The 15627-nt window shown below is 43.2% G+C and overlaps 1 protein-coding gene across 17 annotated transcripts in view; it reads right to left on the reverse strand.

The window, feature by feature from the left end:
- The window catches only part of ablim1b (actin binding LIM protein 1b), a 133678-nt gene that overhangs the window by 36158 nt on the left and 81893 nt on the right, over window positions 1-15627 (reverse strand). For all 17 annotated transcript variants that reach the window (XM_061233277.1, XM_061233292.1, XM_061233289.1 and 14 more), the window contains 3 exons: window positions 14506-14615; window positions 9810-9936; window positions 7322-7415 (listed from right to left, as the gene is read on the reverse strand). In XM_061233277.1, coding sequence (XP_061089261.1) covers window positions 7322-7415; window positions 9810-9936; window positions 14506-14615 — 331 coding nt within the window. The remainder of the gene's footprint in view (window positions 1-7321; window positions 7416-9809; window positions 9937-14505; window positions 14616-15627) is intronic.

Here is a 15627-nt window from a genome sequence, read left to right on the forward strand (position 1 = left end):
GAGAGAGCTGCACACTAGAGTATGAACTCTGATTCAAGCCAAACACCCTGCAGCTAAAACTCTGTTTCACAGGCACACGAGCACAGAGATGCTACCAGTACAGGGAATTGTGTTAAAAACCTTTATCTCTGTCTTTATTTACTGATCTTACACGTACACACGTACGCAGACAGGTGCAGACGCAGACACACAGACATATACACACAAACCACACAAAAAGACACATACTGTACACGCACTCATGCACACACAAACAGCATTTGGGATTTTCATTGCGAGAGAAAAGAGGGAAATAAACACCGGGGTTATGTGGCAGACAGTGGGGCATTGTTTGGAGAAGCCGCTATCATCACATGGATAATTACAAATGCCAGCCAGACTCCCACACTAGACAACACTTAGGAGAAATCAGCTACTTTAAAACCATCCACTCCCCTTTACTTCTGCAGTATCTTTCCTGTTTTTGTGGGACTGGTCGAAAGAGCTATACATCCTCTCCCCATCTCTATCTGCCCCTCCCTGTTACCCCTCTCTGTCTCTTACAATTCTCTCCTTGTCATGTCCTGCACTACATATGTTGACATCACCATGGAAACTGATTCCACAGGGTGCGGAAACTCCCTGTGACATCAGTTCAGAATCATGTGGACACACACGGACACACAAACACACACACACACATGCATACGCATGCACACAAGCTCACATGCATGCACACACACACTCCCTCTCACACGCATACTATCACACGCAAAGCAGACATACTGTATAGACAGACATGCACTTTGTATTCTCTTCGCAGAGAAGACCAAAGTTGCGGTTGGAGAATATTTTATAGAACATTACATACATCTATGACTTCACACAGCCGTGCCATACCTTCGTGACATCACTCGCCACTATGACATCACTATGACATCAGACAGGTCTGTAATACCACTCAATGACATCACAAAGTCCTATTCTACAACCCAGCTCTCAATTCAGTTCAGTTGACTAACAATTTCTCTGGCTGTGCCCCTTTTCTTAGGCATGTAACTACACTATCACTTGTTCCTTTAAGACATGTTATTATATTTTCTTCCACGGGTCTGCAATGGCATGGCAAAAAGTGTGCTACAGCTACGTTCTACAGTGTAGTGCAGAACAGCTGGCCTGCGTGTATGGCTGTCGGGGGCAGCTGACCATGTGATCTTGGTCATGGGTCGCGTATTATCCCAAGAATCTAACAAGCTTATTGAGTTTTCAGTGCAGCTGTACTTACATAGCGCTAAGGAAGGCTCTGGAACGGAGGGCGGGGGACAGGGTGTGGGGATCTATTCCTCTCACTGTCAAAGAAATATGGCTTTTATTGTTGATGAATTGTGAAGATCGGACTGGATCCACTTGAATTTCTGCGAATTACTGCTGTGTCCGCACGAGCACACATAGCGCTAAAGGCGCAAGCAGGGTTTAAGTTTTCAGACAAACATGTAAAGTGCGGCAACTATTGTTCTACTGCGGTTGCTGTTGCATAACAGTGAATCAAAAAGTGACGCCGTTATCTTGTTATGTAAAGGCATAAGGGGCTCTTCCTCCTCCTACAGACAGATCGCCAAATAAAGAGTCCGAGTTTTATGAAGCGTGCATTACGCTTTCGCATAGGAAGTCAGCGAAGCATAGAGCAGCAGTGTGGGGTAGAGCAGCAGTGTGGTGTAGAGCAGCAGTGTGGGGTAGAGCAGCAGTGTGAGGTTGAGCAGCAGTGTGGAGTAGAGCAGCAGTGCGAGGTTGAGCAGCAGTGTGGAGTAGAGCAGCAGTGTGGAGTAGAGCAGCAGTGTGAGGTTGAGCAGCAGTGTGGAGTAGAGCAGCAGTGTGAGGTTGAGCAGCAGTGTGAGGTTGAGCAGCAGTGTGGTGTAGAGCAGCAGTGTGGGGTAGAGCAGTAGTGTGGAGTAGAGCAGCAGTGTGGTGTAGTGGTCAGAGCACCAGTGTGGTGTAGTGGGTAGAGCACCAGTGTGGTGTAGCAATATCTATAACTATGTATCGGGCCGTGACCATGGCAAGTATCAGTGCGGCACAATACACAGCCATACCCAAGCAGAGGTAATGCAGCATACATCCCTCGGTGCATTTCAGGGCACCACATATGCAGGAGTTTTCTCATACAAATCGCAGATCTTGCAGCAGGTCTGTAAGACCTATGCAACTCCAATTTCCTGCTGTGTACAAACACAGACCAGCACTTCTGCTATTATCTGTTGTGCAATAGGCAAGAGGCTGCTTTCAGGACAACAGGCTGTCACCCTCTGAGCCAAGATGGGTCTGTCATTACCTGTCTGCCCATCTGCCAACTGCAGTACACTGGAGTGATGGGAAGCTGGAAAGCATTGCATGATGGGCAGGACAATGCAAGGGAGTGATAACATGCAATATCATACACCTGTGACATCACCAAGCCCTGGAATGCGTCTGTGATATAAAACAGTCCTGATATACGTCTATAACCTCACACAGCTCTGGAATTCCTCTCAGTGGAGACACAGCTTTTTTTGTATCCACGTGTGAATGTTGATAAACACCAATCAATCTTAAACAAAAAGCATGCACAAAAATGTATGATTAGCATAAACTGACGCCCCTAAAATACCACGGATATCAATTTCAGGCAATTTAAAGAGATGGCAGAGAAAATATGAGAAAACTTTGTTTTAAAATGCTGTGTAGCCAACACATGATCAGATTTTTCTTAGATCATTATATGACTGTGCGTGCTACAGATACTTTGTTACTTGTCTTTACAAACATGAAAATATATGTTCAAACTTATTTAGGACTTCCGCTATGCCATGATTTTCTTATAATAAACCACAACTTGAACTTGAACTCAGCGTTATTGTCCATTATTTATTCTGTTCAAAGATTAACAAGGAAATTAAGCTGATTGTCCTCCTGGAGAAACATAAAGCGATGTGCCAAAACTGACAAAGATCCACTGGGATCGAAACGTCGTCTACAATAAAGGTGTCTAAGGAGCATATCAGTGTGCATGCTTCCTTTTCATCCAAACTAACATCTAAACATAGTTTGTTGCCTACTTTTGCTTACATAGGCTACATAAACTACGTACATAAACACCGTATGCACATAGGACAGGAATATGTCATGTGTCCTACCCGCTATCGGACATATTCTAGCTTTTGTAATCTCTGTCTTGAGTGCCACGTGCAGTAGAACAAATGGTTTGACATGAAACTGGAGGCACAGTTATTATAGGATATAGGAGAGACGTTGCTGTCTGGAATTACCCTGGAGGGCGCCAGTCCCCATGAAGCTGAGGATGGAAAGCACCTGACCATGTTCTGTAATTGGACAGGAACGGCGTGTGGACCGTCTGAGTTCTGGCTCCAGTGTGTTGCATAAACTCAGGTGTCTGGGCTGTCGGAACCGACTCGTGAGCCTCACCAAAGAAATCGGCTCGGTCTTTGAATGTGCGCTCTCTCCGATGTACACCATGCTTTAATCTTCTATTAAAGCAGTAAATGTAAATATAAATGTAAAGAGAGATCAGCCATAGCAAAAAAGGTCTAAACTATGGCTTGTACGCCACTCGTGAAGTTCATTTGGCTCCGGCAAAAAACTGAAAACTTTGATAAATCCTACATTATTTGTGCAAATGCATTTCCGAAGGATTTACTGTCAATTTAGTTCAGCTCATGTTTGGTAAATGAAAATCAAACATACAGCTCTCAATTAAGTAAAGTTGACAATTTATCTGGCTATGTAACTACACTATCACTTGTTTCTTTGCTGATTATGTTTCTTCCGCAGGGCTGCATTGGCATGACAAATATGACATCTGTGCTGCTAAAGAATTTAGGGTGGTACAGAATTATACATATATTTGAGTGCCCGCTGTTGGTATGCAGACTGCCTTACTAAATTCTTCCCCAATATGGCCAGGGTGCAGTCTGCCATCTGTCTAAAGGAAACATAACTGTATAAATAACCCTTCAGAAAGAGCTGGGAGCTTTCTGGGGGTAATTGAGTCAGGTCAGGTGGGAATTGGGTTAAACGTGGAAGGGATGTAGGCTATTGTGTTGGGTGTGTATTGTGCTAAGGGTGCTGGGATCTGATCTGGAGTGGGTATGGTGTTATTAAAAGTCTGCTTCCTCATTCCCCACTGTAAGGGCACTGAATGAGTGCTTTGTTTGCATTCACTTTCTCTCCTTATTGAATGTGTGCAGTATACACTCTATTATCAACAGACTGCAGACTGCCGACAGACAGACACAAGGACATGCAAAACCCAGCCGTCACACCCTACATTTCCGGACACTACCTGGTCTGACAGCCGTGTGGACCATACTCACACACAAAAAAACACATGCACACACACATACACACACACAAACACATGCAGACACACATTGGTGCACACACACATATTGTACACACACACATACTGTACACACATGTGCAAATGCGTGCACACACACACATACACATTCATGGTGGAGCACTGAAAACTGTAGGACTCAAATTGTAGGAACACACCAAGCGTGATGTAAATTTACACATATTTCAAAATAACAGGACCACATGAATACACTCTAGATAGAAGTACAGGGGCGAAGTGATGAGATGATAGAGATGGTGGATCTTACCTTCTGCAGGTAGGAGTCACATATGTAAGGACCCAAACACCAAAGCCAATTGGACTCACGCACAGCACGCTCTCCCTTTCTAACCTTCAAACTTTCTCACTTTCTTTGCTCTTCCCTCCTCCTTACTGGTGAGTTCAGAGCAAAGGTCTCACAACAGCAGTGAGAAATTGCCTTCTACTCACTGCCTCTCTCTCTCCCTTTCTCCTCTGTGTGAAAGTTACTCTCTCCTCCTCCACACTGGGGTGGAGCCCCGGAGAAATTTCAGCAGGGGGAAAGGGGGGGAGAGGAGGGGAGATGACTGGTTCCCTACATGATAAGTGGGAGGGGCCACTACTGTCTGCTTACAACTGCCTTGGATGGTATGAGACCTCAAACGCATGTTTAGGAGTTCAGTGGCCAGTGTACTTAACTTGGGAGTTCAGTGTGTACTTTTCTTAGTAGACCTTAGACCTCATGAGTGTCTGTGACCGTGTGAGAGACAAAGCTCTTCCAGGAGCACGGATGCAGATGGAGAAATTACACCCCGTCTGCCACACCCTGACTGCCACACCCTGACTGTACCACCCTTTCTGCTATACCCTGTCTCCACCGCTTTGTCTGTAAAGGGTGCCTTGTCTGTACCACCCTGACTGCCTCCGATAGGATATTCAGTAACCACTCTGCTTCCCACTTCCATTTAGATCCTTCATCTGCTTCAACAGACACTTTACTCAACAGCAACCATACTCCATATCCACACAGCTGACCTCAGATCAGTGTGGAGGCTCAGTGCTGCCCTGCATGCTCTATCAGGACTGAGCTTCGACTGTTAAAGCCACATAATGCAGTAAACTGTGTGAATCTGTGACTGCCTAGCCTCCGTGAGTTAGCTTCAAAAGTTAGCTTGGGCTTGTTCAAAATGTTTAGGGAAGAAAGGAAATCTGCCAACTTTTTTCCTCCCCGAACGCAGACAGCCTGTTTGTTAGTCTATAATACCAGAAGGCTTTCAACTGGAATATCTCTCTGTTGCATGGTTTCTTTTACTGCCACTCTCCACTCTCAGAAATGATGGTTACAAAAGGAACCCTGTGACTCCATAGATCCCTATCTAGATAAAGGGTTCTTTTTCAAGCAAAATTGTTCTTTGTCTGGGAGCTTTCACACTTCATACCTATGATTAATGGTTCCATAAAGAACTAAAAAGGGTTCCTCTAAGGAGACAAGCCAAAGAACCCAATAGCAACCATCCATCACCAGTCCTTCCTAGTTTACTCCGCCTCTGCGCTGTGAGTTAGTAATGAGCACTATATCAAATAAAACCTGATTGGTGGACAACAACTCTTGAGATCCATATGCTCCACCCCACCCTCCATCGCACAGCCGTACAACACCTTAGAAACAAATTCAAGCATGTATAAAATAACTTGGTTGGCTTAAATGCACCAGGTAAGACCAATCAAGCACAGAAAAGTATTTGAATCCGAAACAATAACGTATTTGAACCAGGCCTGCTGTATACCAGTTGCCTCAACAGACCCTGCTGCCTCTGCTGGTGTGAGCGCTACAGAAATAGCACCAAGGTTAGCTTCTGTCCATTCAAACCCACAGGCAGAAATACAACGGTCTCAGTTTGATAGGAAGTGCAATCTCGTACAGTACATGGTGATGAAACCATGGTGACGAAACGGGTCATTGGACTGGGACAGAATGTAGAGTGTGAAATCAGGAAATTAGGAATCGCCGAGAGCTGACTTGTCCTTCCAGCCGTTGGGCGCTCGTAGCAGCTGACCCAGGCCAGCCCAATAATAATAATAATGAATAATTAGTTATTTAGCTGACGCTTATACAAATACGAATTACAGTTGATTAGACTAAGCAGGGGACAGCCCCCCCCCCTTGCCTCCACGCTACAGGCTGTGCCTGCGCCCAAGCCAGGGGGCTGAGGAATAAGGTTCCCCTCTCTGTACCTGAGTGCCCTGTTCCCACTGAGTTCCCATCCCATGATGCAGCTCCATGGGAGGCAGAGGGACACCTGACACTGCGCAGCTCAGCTCTTGACAAAGGCAGCCGTTCATGGCTGAGAGGACATAACTGGCGTATTAATAAAGCCAGTCTCCGCTGCCTGCCTTCAGCACTCCTGCAAACACACACGCACACACAAACACACACGTACATAGAAATATGCACACACACGCGCACACACACACACATGCACAAACACACACGCACACACAAGCACACATACACAAACACACACACGCACACACACACGTACAAACACACACACGCATACACACATGCACAAACACACACACGCACACACATACACACGCACACATATACAAATACACATGCAAATACACACACAGAAACACACACCCACATAAAAATATACACAGACACACACACACACAAGTACATACACACATATGTACAGACACATAATTTCGGTTAATTTACTGCCATGAAGACGGGGGTTCAATTGAGTGCCAAATCCATCACTTTACAGACAGGTTAGCTAATTACCCAACCTGCTGAGAGACAGGAGAGACTACCACCTAATCCCTCAGCCCACTAAAAGACAGCAAAGATTACCAATAATAACCACCCATCAACTGACAGACAGCAGAGATTACCAATAATAACTACCCATCTACTGACGGACAGGTGTGGGTGGGGCACAGCAGCCAAAGTGAGCTTACCTCTAGAACCTTCCCTGTGATATACTGGTGACAGGCCTCACACTGCACCCCAAAATGTATCTGGTAATCTTTCTCACAATACGGGGAGCCATCCCTAAAAGAGAGGGGGGAAACAGAGAGAATGAGAGAGGGAGGGAAGGACAGAGACAGAAAGTGGTAATGGTGTTATTTGCATTGTAAGGAACGGAGTTGTTGTGCTAATTATTATGTATTTTATGTTATTTTATGACCTTTTTTAGGTTTGGGGTCAAATTTACTATAGAATTATCTTTATTTTATGTTTACCATTTAATCCCGCCAATTAGAAAATGAGAAAAATCATACAGTATCAAGATTTACGAAAAGATGTCACACACTGAATGGGGTCAAATAGGCCCCAAATATAATATGAAGGTTAATGCGGAGACTATTCCTAGGTCAGTCCAGCATTATGCAGGGAAGAGCGAAGGGTGTGATCGCAGGAGATGCTGAAATGTTAAACAGCTTGTTTGCTTGTCGTGCTGACTCAGGCGCCAGGACAAACAGTCCTGCCGTTCCCGGTGCGCCACTGAGGGAACTCAGATCAGCTCAGCTGATTGCGTAAAAGACTTGGGATGGCAGAGAGTCAAGTATGAGTCATATGAACATACTGTACGCAAGTAAATAAATTAAGTGTTTCAAACTGGGATTTCCACAGTGCTTTTCTTGCATACATTGCCAGTGTGTGTCTGTGTATGTGTGGAATACACTCGCTGAGCACTTTATTCGGTATTTATTAGACTTTTTTTTTTTACTTCTGCTGTTGTAGCCTATCCACTTAAGAGGTTTGACGTGTCGTTCTTTGTACTAGTCCTATAAAAGTGTCAATATCTCAAAAACAATTTCTTCAATTTGAGACATAACACATTGATGTCAGAGCTCGTACATACACTGTACACAAAAGATAAATAAAAGTACAAAAGAAAAAAAAAAAACGGCTTGTTTTATAGTTTAGCACTGAATATCTCAATTTCTAAGTGAATAACCAACCCAGAACTAGTTATTTATATGCACAAACTTGATGTAAACTTGTGTACAAGATTTGGTAAAGATATCTACAGGCATTAAAATTCCAGTTCCAAAAGTTTTTCCAAAACTGCACCCAAATGTCCTCAAGTGTCCCCAAATCACTCCAAATACAAAAAAATCTGCATATCTTTTTGTCCAGACACATTAATTATTTTTCTATCAAAGCCTATTTTTTGATACAAAATGTAATTAACCTTCACGTGTGTTTTATTCACATTTGAGAGTATATTTTCATAAAGCATGCCCAAGTGTCCAAAAAGCTTTCCAAAAAGGAATACTCACCTTAATGCATTCTAATGAATCTGCATCACATTTAAAATTGAACTTTATGTAAAAATTAGGTTAAGCAGAGCCATGTTAGCCCAGTTAGCCAGTACAATTACAGGCTTATCTATAGCAAGTCTGGTTTTATACACTTCTGAATACTCATTCTGCTATGTGAATGCTGCGATATTCTTAAACAGTCCATCACAGGAATATGACACATTTTATCTTGTTGGAAAGGGTAGGAAACCCTTTGATTGCCATGTTTTAAATTAGAACAACAAGTAGTTGCTTGCGTAGTTTTTTTTTTAGGTATATGTATATATTTAATTTAATGGCTGATTGCGAAATAAAACAGATTACAAAATAAACTTCAATGTTAGTCAGAAAGCACTCATAGCTTCATAACCAGGCGGGATATTTGGTTCCATAAATATGTCTGTATCAAATAATTTAACTTATATTTCCACCAAACCAGGAATATGTTGGCTATAAACATGCAATAAGATGCAATAGATTTTTTTGGATTGTAAGAATGCCTTTTATTGTTTGTGGTGAGGTGAAGGTGATAAACCGTGAGTGTGGCCAAGGGGAGTTTTATTGCCCTGCTTGCAAATATGTGGCTGATAAGCATCTAAATTGCTGTTCTCGCTAGCGGAGGGAATCGGCACCTTGCGGTTTTATTAATGCCCCCCCCCCCACCAAGTAGCCTTTGCATTTTGTAGGAAACCTGGAGGAAACCCACGCAGACACAGGGAGAACTTGCAAACTCCACACAAAAGGCCCTGGCTGGGATTTGAAGCCAGGACCTTCTTGCTGTGTGGATACAGTGCTATCCACTGCTCCACCATGCCACCCTGCGGTAACTGCCAACTGGTATGGAGCAGTTACTGTGTATGTTTGCAACATGAATGGAATAAATGTTTTTATGGACAATATGTATGGAGTAGGTACTATGTATGTCTGCCATACTGTATGTATGAATTATATATGGTCTACGTGTGTAGTATATATGCAGAATACACAGTGTATGTTTGTAGTATATATAGAGCATATGTTGGGTGTGTGCATGATATGTAGGATGGGGTACAAGCTTTGTGAATAGTATGTAGGGAGTATATGCTGTGTATGTGTGTAGTATGTGAGTACATATGGACTACTGGGTCGCATTGCTTACTTGCTGATGTACTCTCCAGTCAGCACCTTCCCGCAGGTTTTACACTTGAAGCAGCCCAGGTGCCACTGTCTCTCCAGTGCCAACAGAGCCTGGCCATTCTTAATGTCTCTGCCACAGCCCGCACAGTCTGAAACAACACACACACACGATTAAGCTAGTCATTTAGAAAAATCACCAGCTTGTTAAAATTCTGGGATTGCAACTGTGGTGGGAATGAAAGCCAGCATACACTATGGCAGGGGTGCCCAATCTTATCCAGAAAGGGCCGGTGTGTGTGCAGGCTGTTGTTCTAGCACAGGACTAAGACAGCTGATTCTACTCATCAAGGTCTTGATTAAAGACCACGATTAGTTCATTAGTATAATCAGGTGTGTTACTGTTGGGTTAAAACAAAAACCTCCACCCACGCCGGCCCTTTTAGGATAAGATTGGACACCACTGCACTATGGGAACCATTGCTCTAGTCTAAATCAACAGAGATCTCACTCAATGTCGTAGGTGCTGTTGATATCAACCACCAGGGGGTGGCAGTGGCTCGTGCTATACAGGTCTTCCGAATCAACTCAAAGCATAGTACTTTTACTTCAGTTAAATGGGCACAGGCCAAATATAAAATATTTTAGAAATATTTACGTTTTTCAAAACCCTTACACCCATATGCTGGCATGGCAATAGAGCTGAAAAGTTCTATCTCAGTCCACAGATCCTTAGTAATACCATTGGCCATTGATTCATAATCATCCAATCATTCATAACCCCTAGATACAAAACAATACCAGAACATAGAGCTAAAATAATACCATACGTGACAAAAGCACAATAATGCCCTAACCTACAGAAATTCTGTATGAAGCTGACAGTAAACTCCATATCCTCCAACCACAGACACACTCTGATTGATGATGAGTCTGTGTTCACCAGTGCGAAGGGCCAGTAAAACAGGGATCTAAAGATAAACAGTCATAGACATGTTTAATCTATGTTACTCAGCTTTTCTCAAAAGCTTTTAAATCCGCACACACAGCAGCTCCTCCGAAATGTCCTCCGTCTCCGTGGAGACGGAGGGAAAGAAAAGAGATGTATAATTCACAGGCCTGAGTGTGCATTGCCTATGCAGCTGAACTGCCTCAGAGGGGAGCCTGGGAAACACGGTCCTCCCCAGCCCTCCTACAGACTGAGAGGAGTGAAAGTGCGAAAGACCGCAAAGGCGGAACCCTGGCTGTAGTTTCTCAAAGATGCTGAATCACCTTCGGCAGACATCTCAGCTGTTCGCCGTTGCCATGGCAACAGAAATACAGAACCAAAAGAACATTCCAGGTCTGATTAACTATGAATATTCATGGGTTATGGATGGGAGGGGGGGGTTTGGGGGTGGTTGAGTACACCTTCTTATAGTACAGTACATAGCAGGTCTTTGGTGAAATTAAGATAAGTCTGGCAGGGGAACCAAAAGTATTTGGCGTACCATTGGGAGCTGCAGATTGAGTTCACTGCGATTCCCTCAGCAGAACATGTACTGAACTGCAGCTCACACACAGTTTTGGTTTCAAATGCTCTTCTTTACCTTTCACAGAGCTTGTCTGATGTTTTGGAACCCATTAAATACTCTCAAAAAGTATATACCCCACCTTCTGGTCCTCTTTGTTGCACCAGGCAAGATTCATTGAGACCACAGAAAAGTATTTGAATCCAAGACAATTATTTATTTGACCCAGGTGTGACAGTTGTGCATGCATTGTGTGCATCTGGGGTCCGTCCATAGCCATAACATCTCCATGTCACAGTGGGGGTGGGTGGAGGTAGTGGAACAGACTACCCAAGGCCCAGAATTTTGTGCTACACCAGTGGTCCTCACTCCTGGTCCTGGAGAGCTGCAGGGTGTTCTGGCTTTTGTTTTCATCTTAATATCAGCAACCAATTCAGACCCAAGAACCCAGGTTAGGTGAGTTAACCGTGTAATTAACCGCTTCAATTATTTAATTAAGTGCCAAGTAACAACAAAAGCCAGCACACCCTGCAGCTCTCCAGGAGTGAGGACCACTGCGCGACACCCTTGTGTAGGCGTGTACGCGGGATGATGGGTAGAGCCCCGTGCTTTCCGAATCACACCTTCTCAGGCTGTCCTCAGTGACACCTTCAGCTGCGGCTGTCAATCTCCGTAAAAGTAGCATTCGCTCGCAAACTGCAATTATAAACCGGCCTTCTGATTAGCTGCAGATCCCCATAAAGGGCAGCCTCTGCCAGGATTAGACAGGCTTATCGTGGGTCTCTGTGTACCGATGCGGGTCCCAGGGCTTTCGAGACACGCAGGTTTGGCACGAGGGAGCCCGAGAATAGATGAAAGGGCGAAGGGGAGCAAAGAAAATGTGCGTTTTAATTGGCGGCTCAATGTGTAATTCAGCACGGACCAATAGGAGTGCTGGAAATCAAACCATGGCTAAATGGAAATGGATCTCACGTAACCTGCTGGCAGCACATGCACACGCGCATGCACGCACGTGCGCAGACGTACAAACTATTTTTTATAATTTGGTGCAATACAAGGAGCTGTATATATATCATATTACAACCTTTATTTGTAAGGTAGTAATTGTCCAACCATGGTCATAGAGCAGTGAACAGGACACACAGGTTTTGTACACGTACACCATGTATAACTAATGTTAATTAATGCACAAGTATGACTGCATCGTACACGCACACACACCTAACAGGTTCCGTCTGTCTGAGAACTAAAAACTATTCTTATGAGAAATAAAGACATTTTACAATGTCAAATGAGATCATGTTACACAGCAGCCTCCATTCACAGCCATGGTCAGTGTACCTCTCAGTGCCAGGAATGTCAAAAGTAATGTGCCATTAAAAATTTTTGTTTCATTTTTAAAAACCTTTTAGATCCAATTTTCTGTTTCTTCCCTAGTTTATAATGTTAAATCATATTTGTAGGCCTGTCTAAAGGTTACAATATCCACCGTGTCCTTCGAAGACCAGCTGCTATTATATGATGAGGCAGGGGAATTCCTGCTGACCGTAAACCCCTCTATGGCCAGTCATTCCTTCCATAAATGAACTGCCTGGCAGCTATGCACTTTCTTCCTTTACAGGAATTACCATCTTTAAATATTTAACATGAAGCAGCCTGTAGCCTAGTGGCTAAGGTACATGACTGGGAACCAGGCGGTTGTATAATCAACTGTAAGTTGCTTTGGATAAAAGCGTTAGCTAAATAATGAATTATTGACATGTTCACAGTAAATGTTCATCCTTCCCAAACTGGCTGTGTTGTGTCACAGTTCTGCAGAATAGGCGTTGTTCAGGGACCACTTATACTCCCAAAAGCTGAGAAAAAATGTTCCCTTTAAGGGCCTCTTCCACCGTGCCAGACTCTGTTTTGTACGCCCTTTGTATTCTGCGAAGATCTTTTCCATTGGAGTTTAACAGAAGCTGCAGATCCCTAAGGCCTTCAGTGGCATTATCTGCACTGCAGGGCAAACGGGCCGAACATCCGTTTATGTAGGAACCCTGAATGGCAAGATTACGAGAATTTATTACATCGCTGCATTTTTGCAGCCCAGCGCCCTTGCAGCAGTGATGGCTGTTCCCTGTGTGTTAACATCAGAGAAGCTACTGCACGTTTTCTGGCAGTCAGAGCATTGCGCAATGTTACACCTGCGGAAAATTGACACAGGGGTGACGCACAGGGTACAACACACAGCCAACAAAACTGTCATTAAAAATCTGCCACTATGAATCAGCAGGACATCCATTTATCAGATAACACCCATCTAGCAAGAAGGAAGAGGACTGTTTCTTATAGCAAAGCTTTCAGATTCTGTTTTTAGTGGACTATGCAAGGCAGTGAAGATTCAGCTTCATAATAGATCCAGTCAGCAACGTGTCATAATCATGTTGGCACAGCCTTCCGAAGGAAAAACAAACATGCCTGTGCCATTGTCCTGAATCGTAGATAATCGCTATTTTAGTATTTTAATGAATAATAATGTCAGCAAATTGCATTCAATCTTTATATTTAGACCAGCAGATGAATTTTGGCAAAAATAAACAGAACAGGACTCTGGTGCTGTGCTTATGCAGTTATACAGTGAATAGATTACCCAACTCTATAGCCCGAGGGTATCACTCCTTCTTCCATTTTAGTAAATCCCACATTATGATCCATAACCATGAAAAGTAGACCAACTAGCTAGACTAACTAACCAGACTACCTAGTTCATGATAATCTTTCGTTTTCACATTTAACATCATGTTGCAGAAGTGGTGTTAACTATTTCATTTTATAGGCTAATGCTGTTAGCTGTTGTTAGCCACAGGCTTCTTGGCAATTAAATAAGAGCAAATCCTGGTTTTAACCCCATTTTCACAGTAGCTTTCTGGTATTTTTTAAAATGGCTACGATTTTCATCAAAAAATGTTAGCTACTGAATTTGTGGACTCAGGCATAATTGCTTGTTAGGTTCAGGCATAATGGATTGTTTCAGAGGAACATGACTAAGCAAAGTGAGGCAAATGCCCAAGTGACCTAGGCATGCGCATGCAATTAATGCTCGGGTGTGACTGTTATACAGGGGAGAATTATACTTGTGTGTGATTATTATATAGTCGAGGGTTATACACAAGTGTGATTATAACACAGGGGAAATGTTATTTTCTCTAAGGGGCAGTAAGTGCTTACTGCTGGAGCTGGCAATGTCTTTGGGACATGGAGACATAGGCTGAACGCAGCGCTGACACAGGCAGTCTTTCCCATTAAAGGTGACTCGATCGCCCGCAGGAAACGGCCGTCTGAAAGAGAGAGAGAGACATTAACAACCTGAAAAAAATCAATCCTATAGTGAAGTAAATTACTATAGAATTGAATTAGATAAAGCTTTAGAAATAACTCAAACATGACGTGTTCCTGAGAACTACATCTGTCACAAACTGAGGCTTTGATTCAATTCAGATTTGGTCATAAATTTGATCAGTGCAACACAGCAGTAATCCAAACAGAAGTGTTTTGCTAGTTTCAGACAGACATATTGTCATTCTCCTGTCCAAAGCCTAGGCTGTTAAAATAACATATTGACAATGTGCCTGTGTAGGAGGGTTAGTGAGGTGGGGTCATGGTAATTGTTGGTGTATTGCTGTTTTGATCAAAGCCCTGCTGAAAAAAACAGCTCAAGCTAGGTTTTGAAACAGCTGGTAGTTGGTTGACTAGTTCAGACCAGCTCAAGCTATGTTTTGAAACAGCTGGTAGCTGGTTGACTAGCCATCAGCTCAGACAATCTACCAACGCTAGCTGGTTTTCAAGCTAGTCAAGCTGGCATAGCTGGATTTTACAGCAAGTAACTCTGTTAAAATTGTAATGTTTCTGTATTTGTTCTGTATGTTTTCATGTTTATTCTTGTTTATGATTCATTTCCCATAGTACCTGGTTTATGTTTTCCCATTACAGTTCTCTATTGTCCTCCCCTGTTATGTCTACGTCTGAATGTTTATCAGTCTAGTCACTCCCCTGTCTGCGTGCCCCACTATTCGGGTGGTTACGGTAGTTTTACGGGGTTCAACATTTTTTCTAAAACTCGCGATTCTTACTTCCTGCTTTTTCTTGATAGTTAAATGTTGTAAAGCACGATTCTTACTAACTACTACTAATCTAGGTTTTGTACAGTACTAATCCGATTAATACACTTACTGTCTGTCTAACTAACTAACTAACAATCACTTTTATTGGGTAGTTTAGAAATATTCACGAAACTAACTCACTAACGCTATCTCTTAGTATTTCTGCACTGTTCTATAACTCCGCCTCCCT

Source organism: Conger conger, chromosome 2 (assembly GCF_963514075.1).
Source record: "Conger conger chromosome 2, fConCon1.1, whole genome shotgun sequence".
NCBI lineage: Eukaryota > Metazoa > Chordata > Actinopteri > Anguilliformes > Congridae > Conger > Conger conger.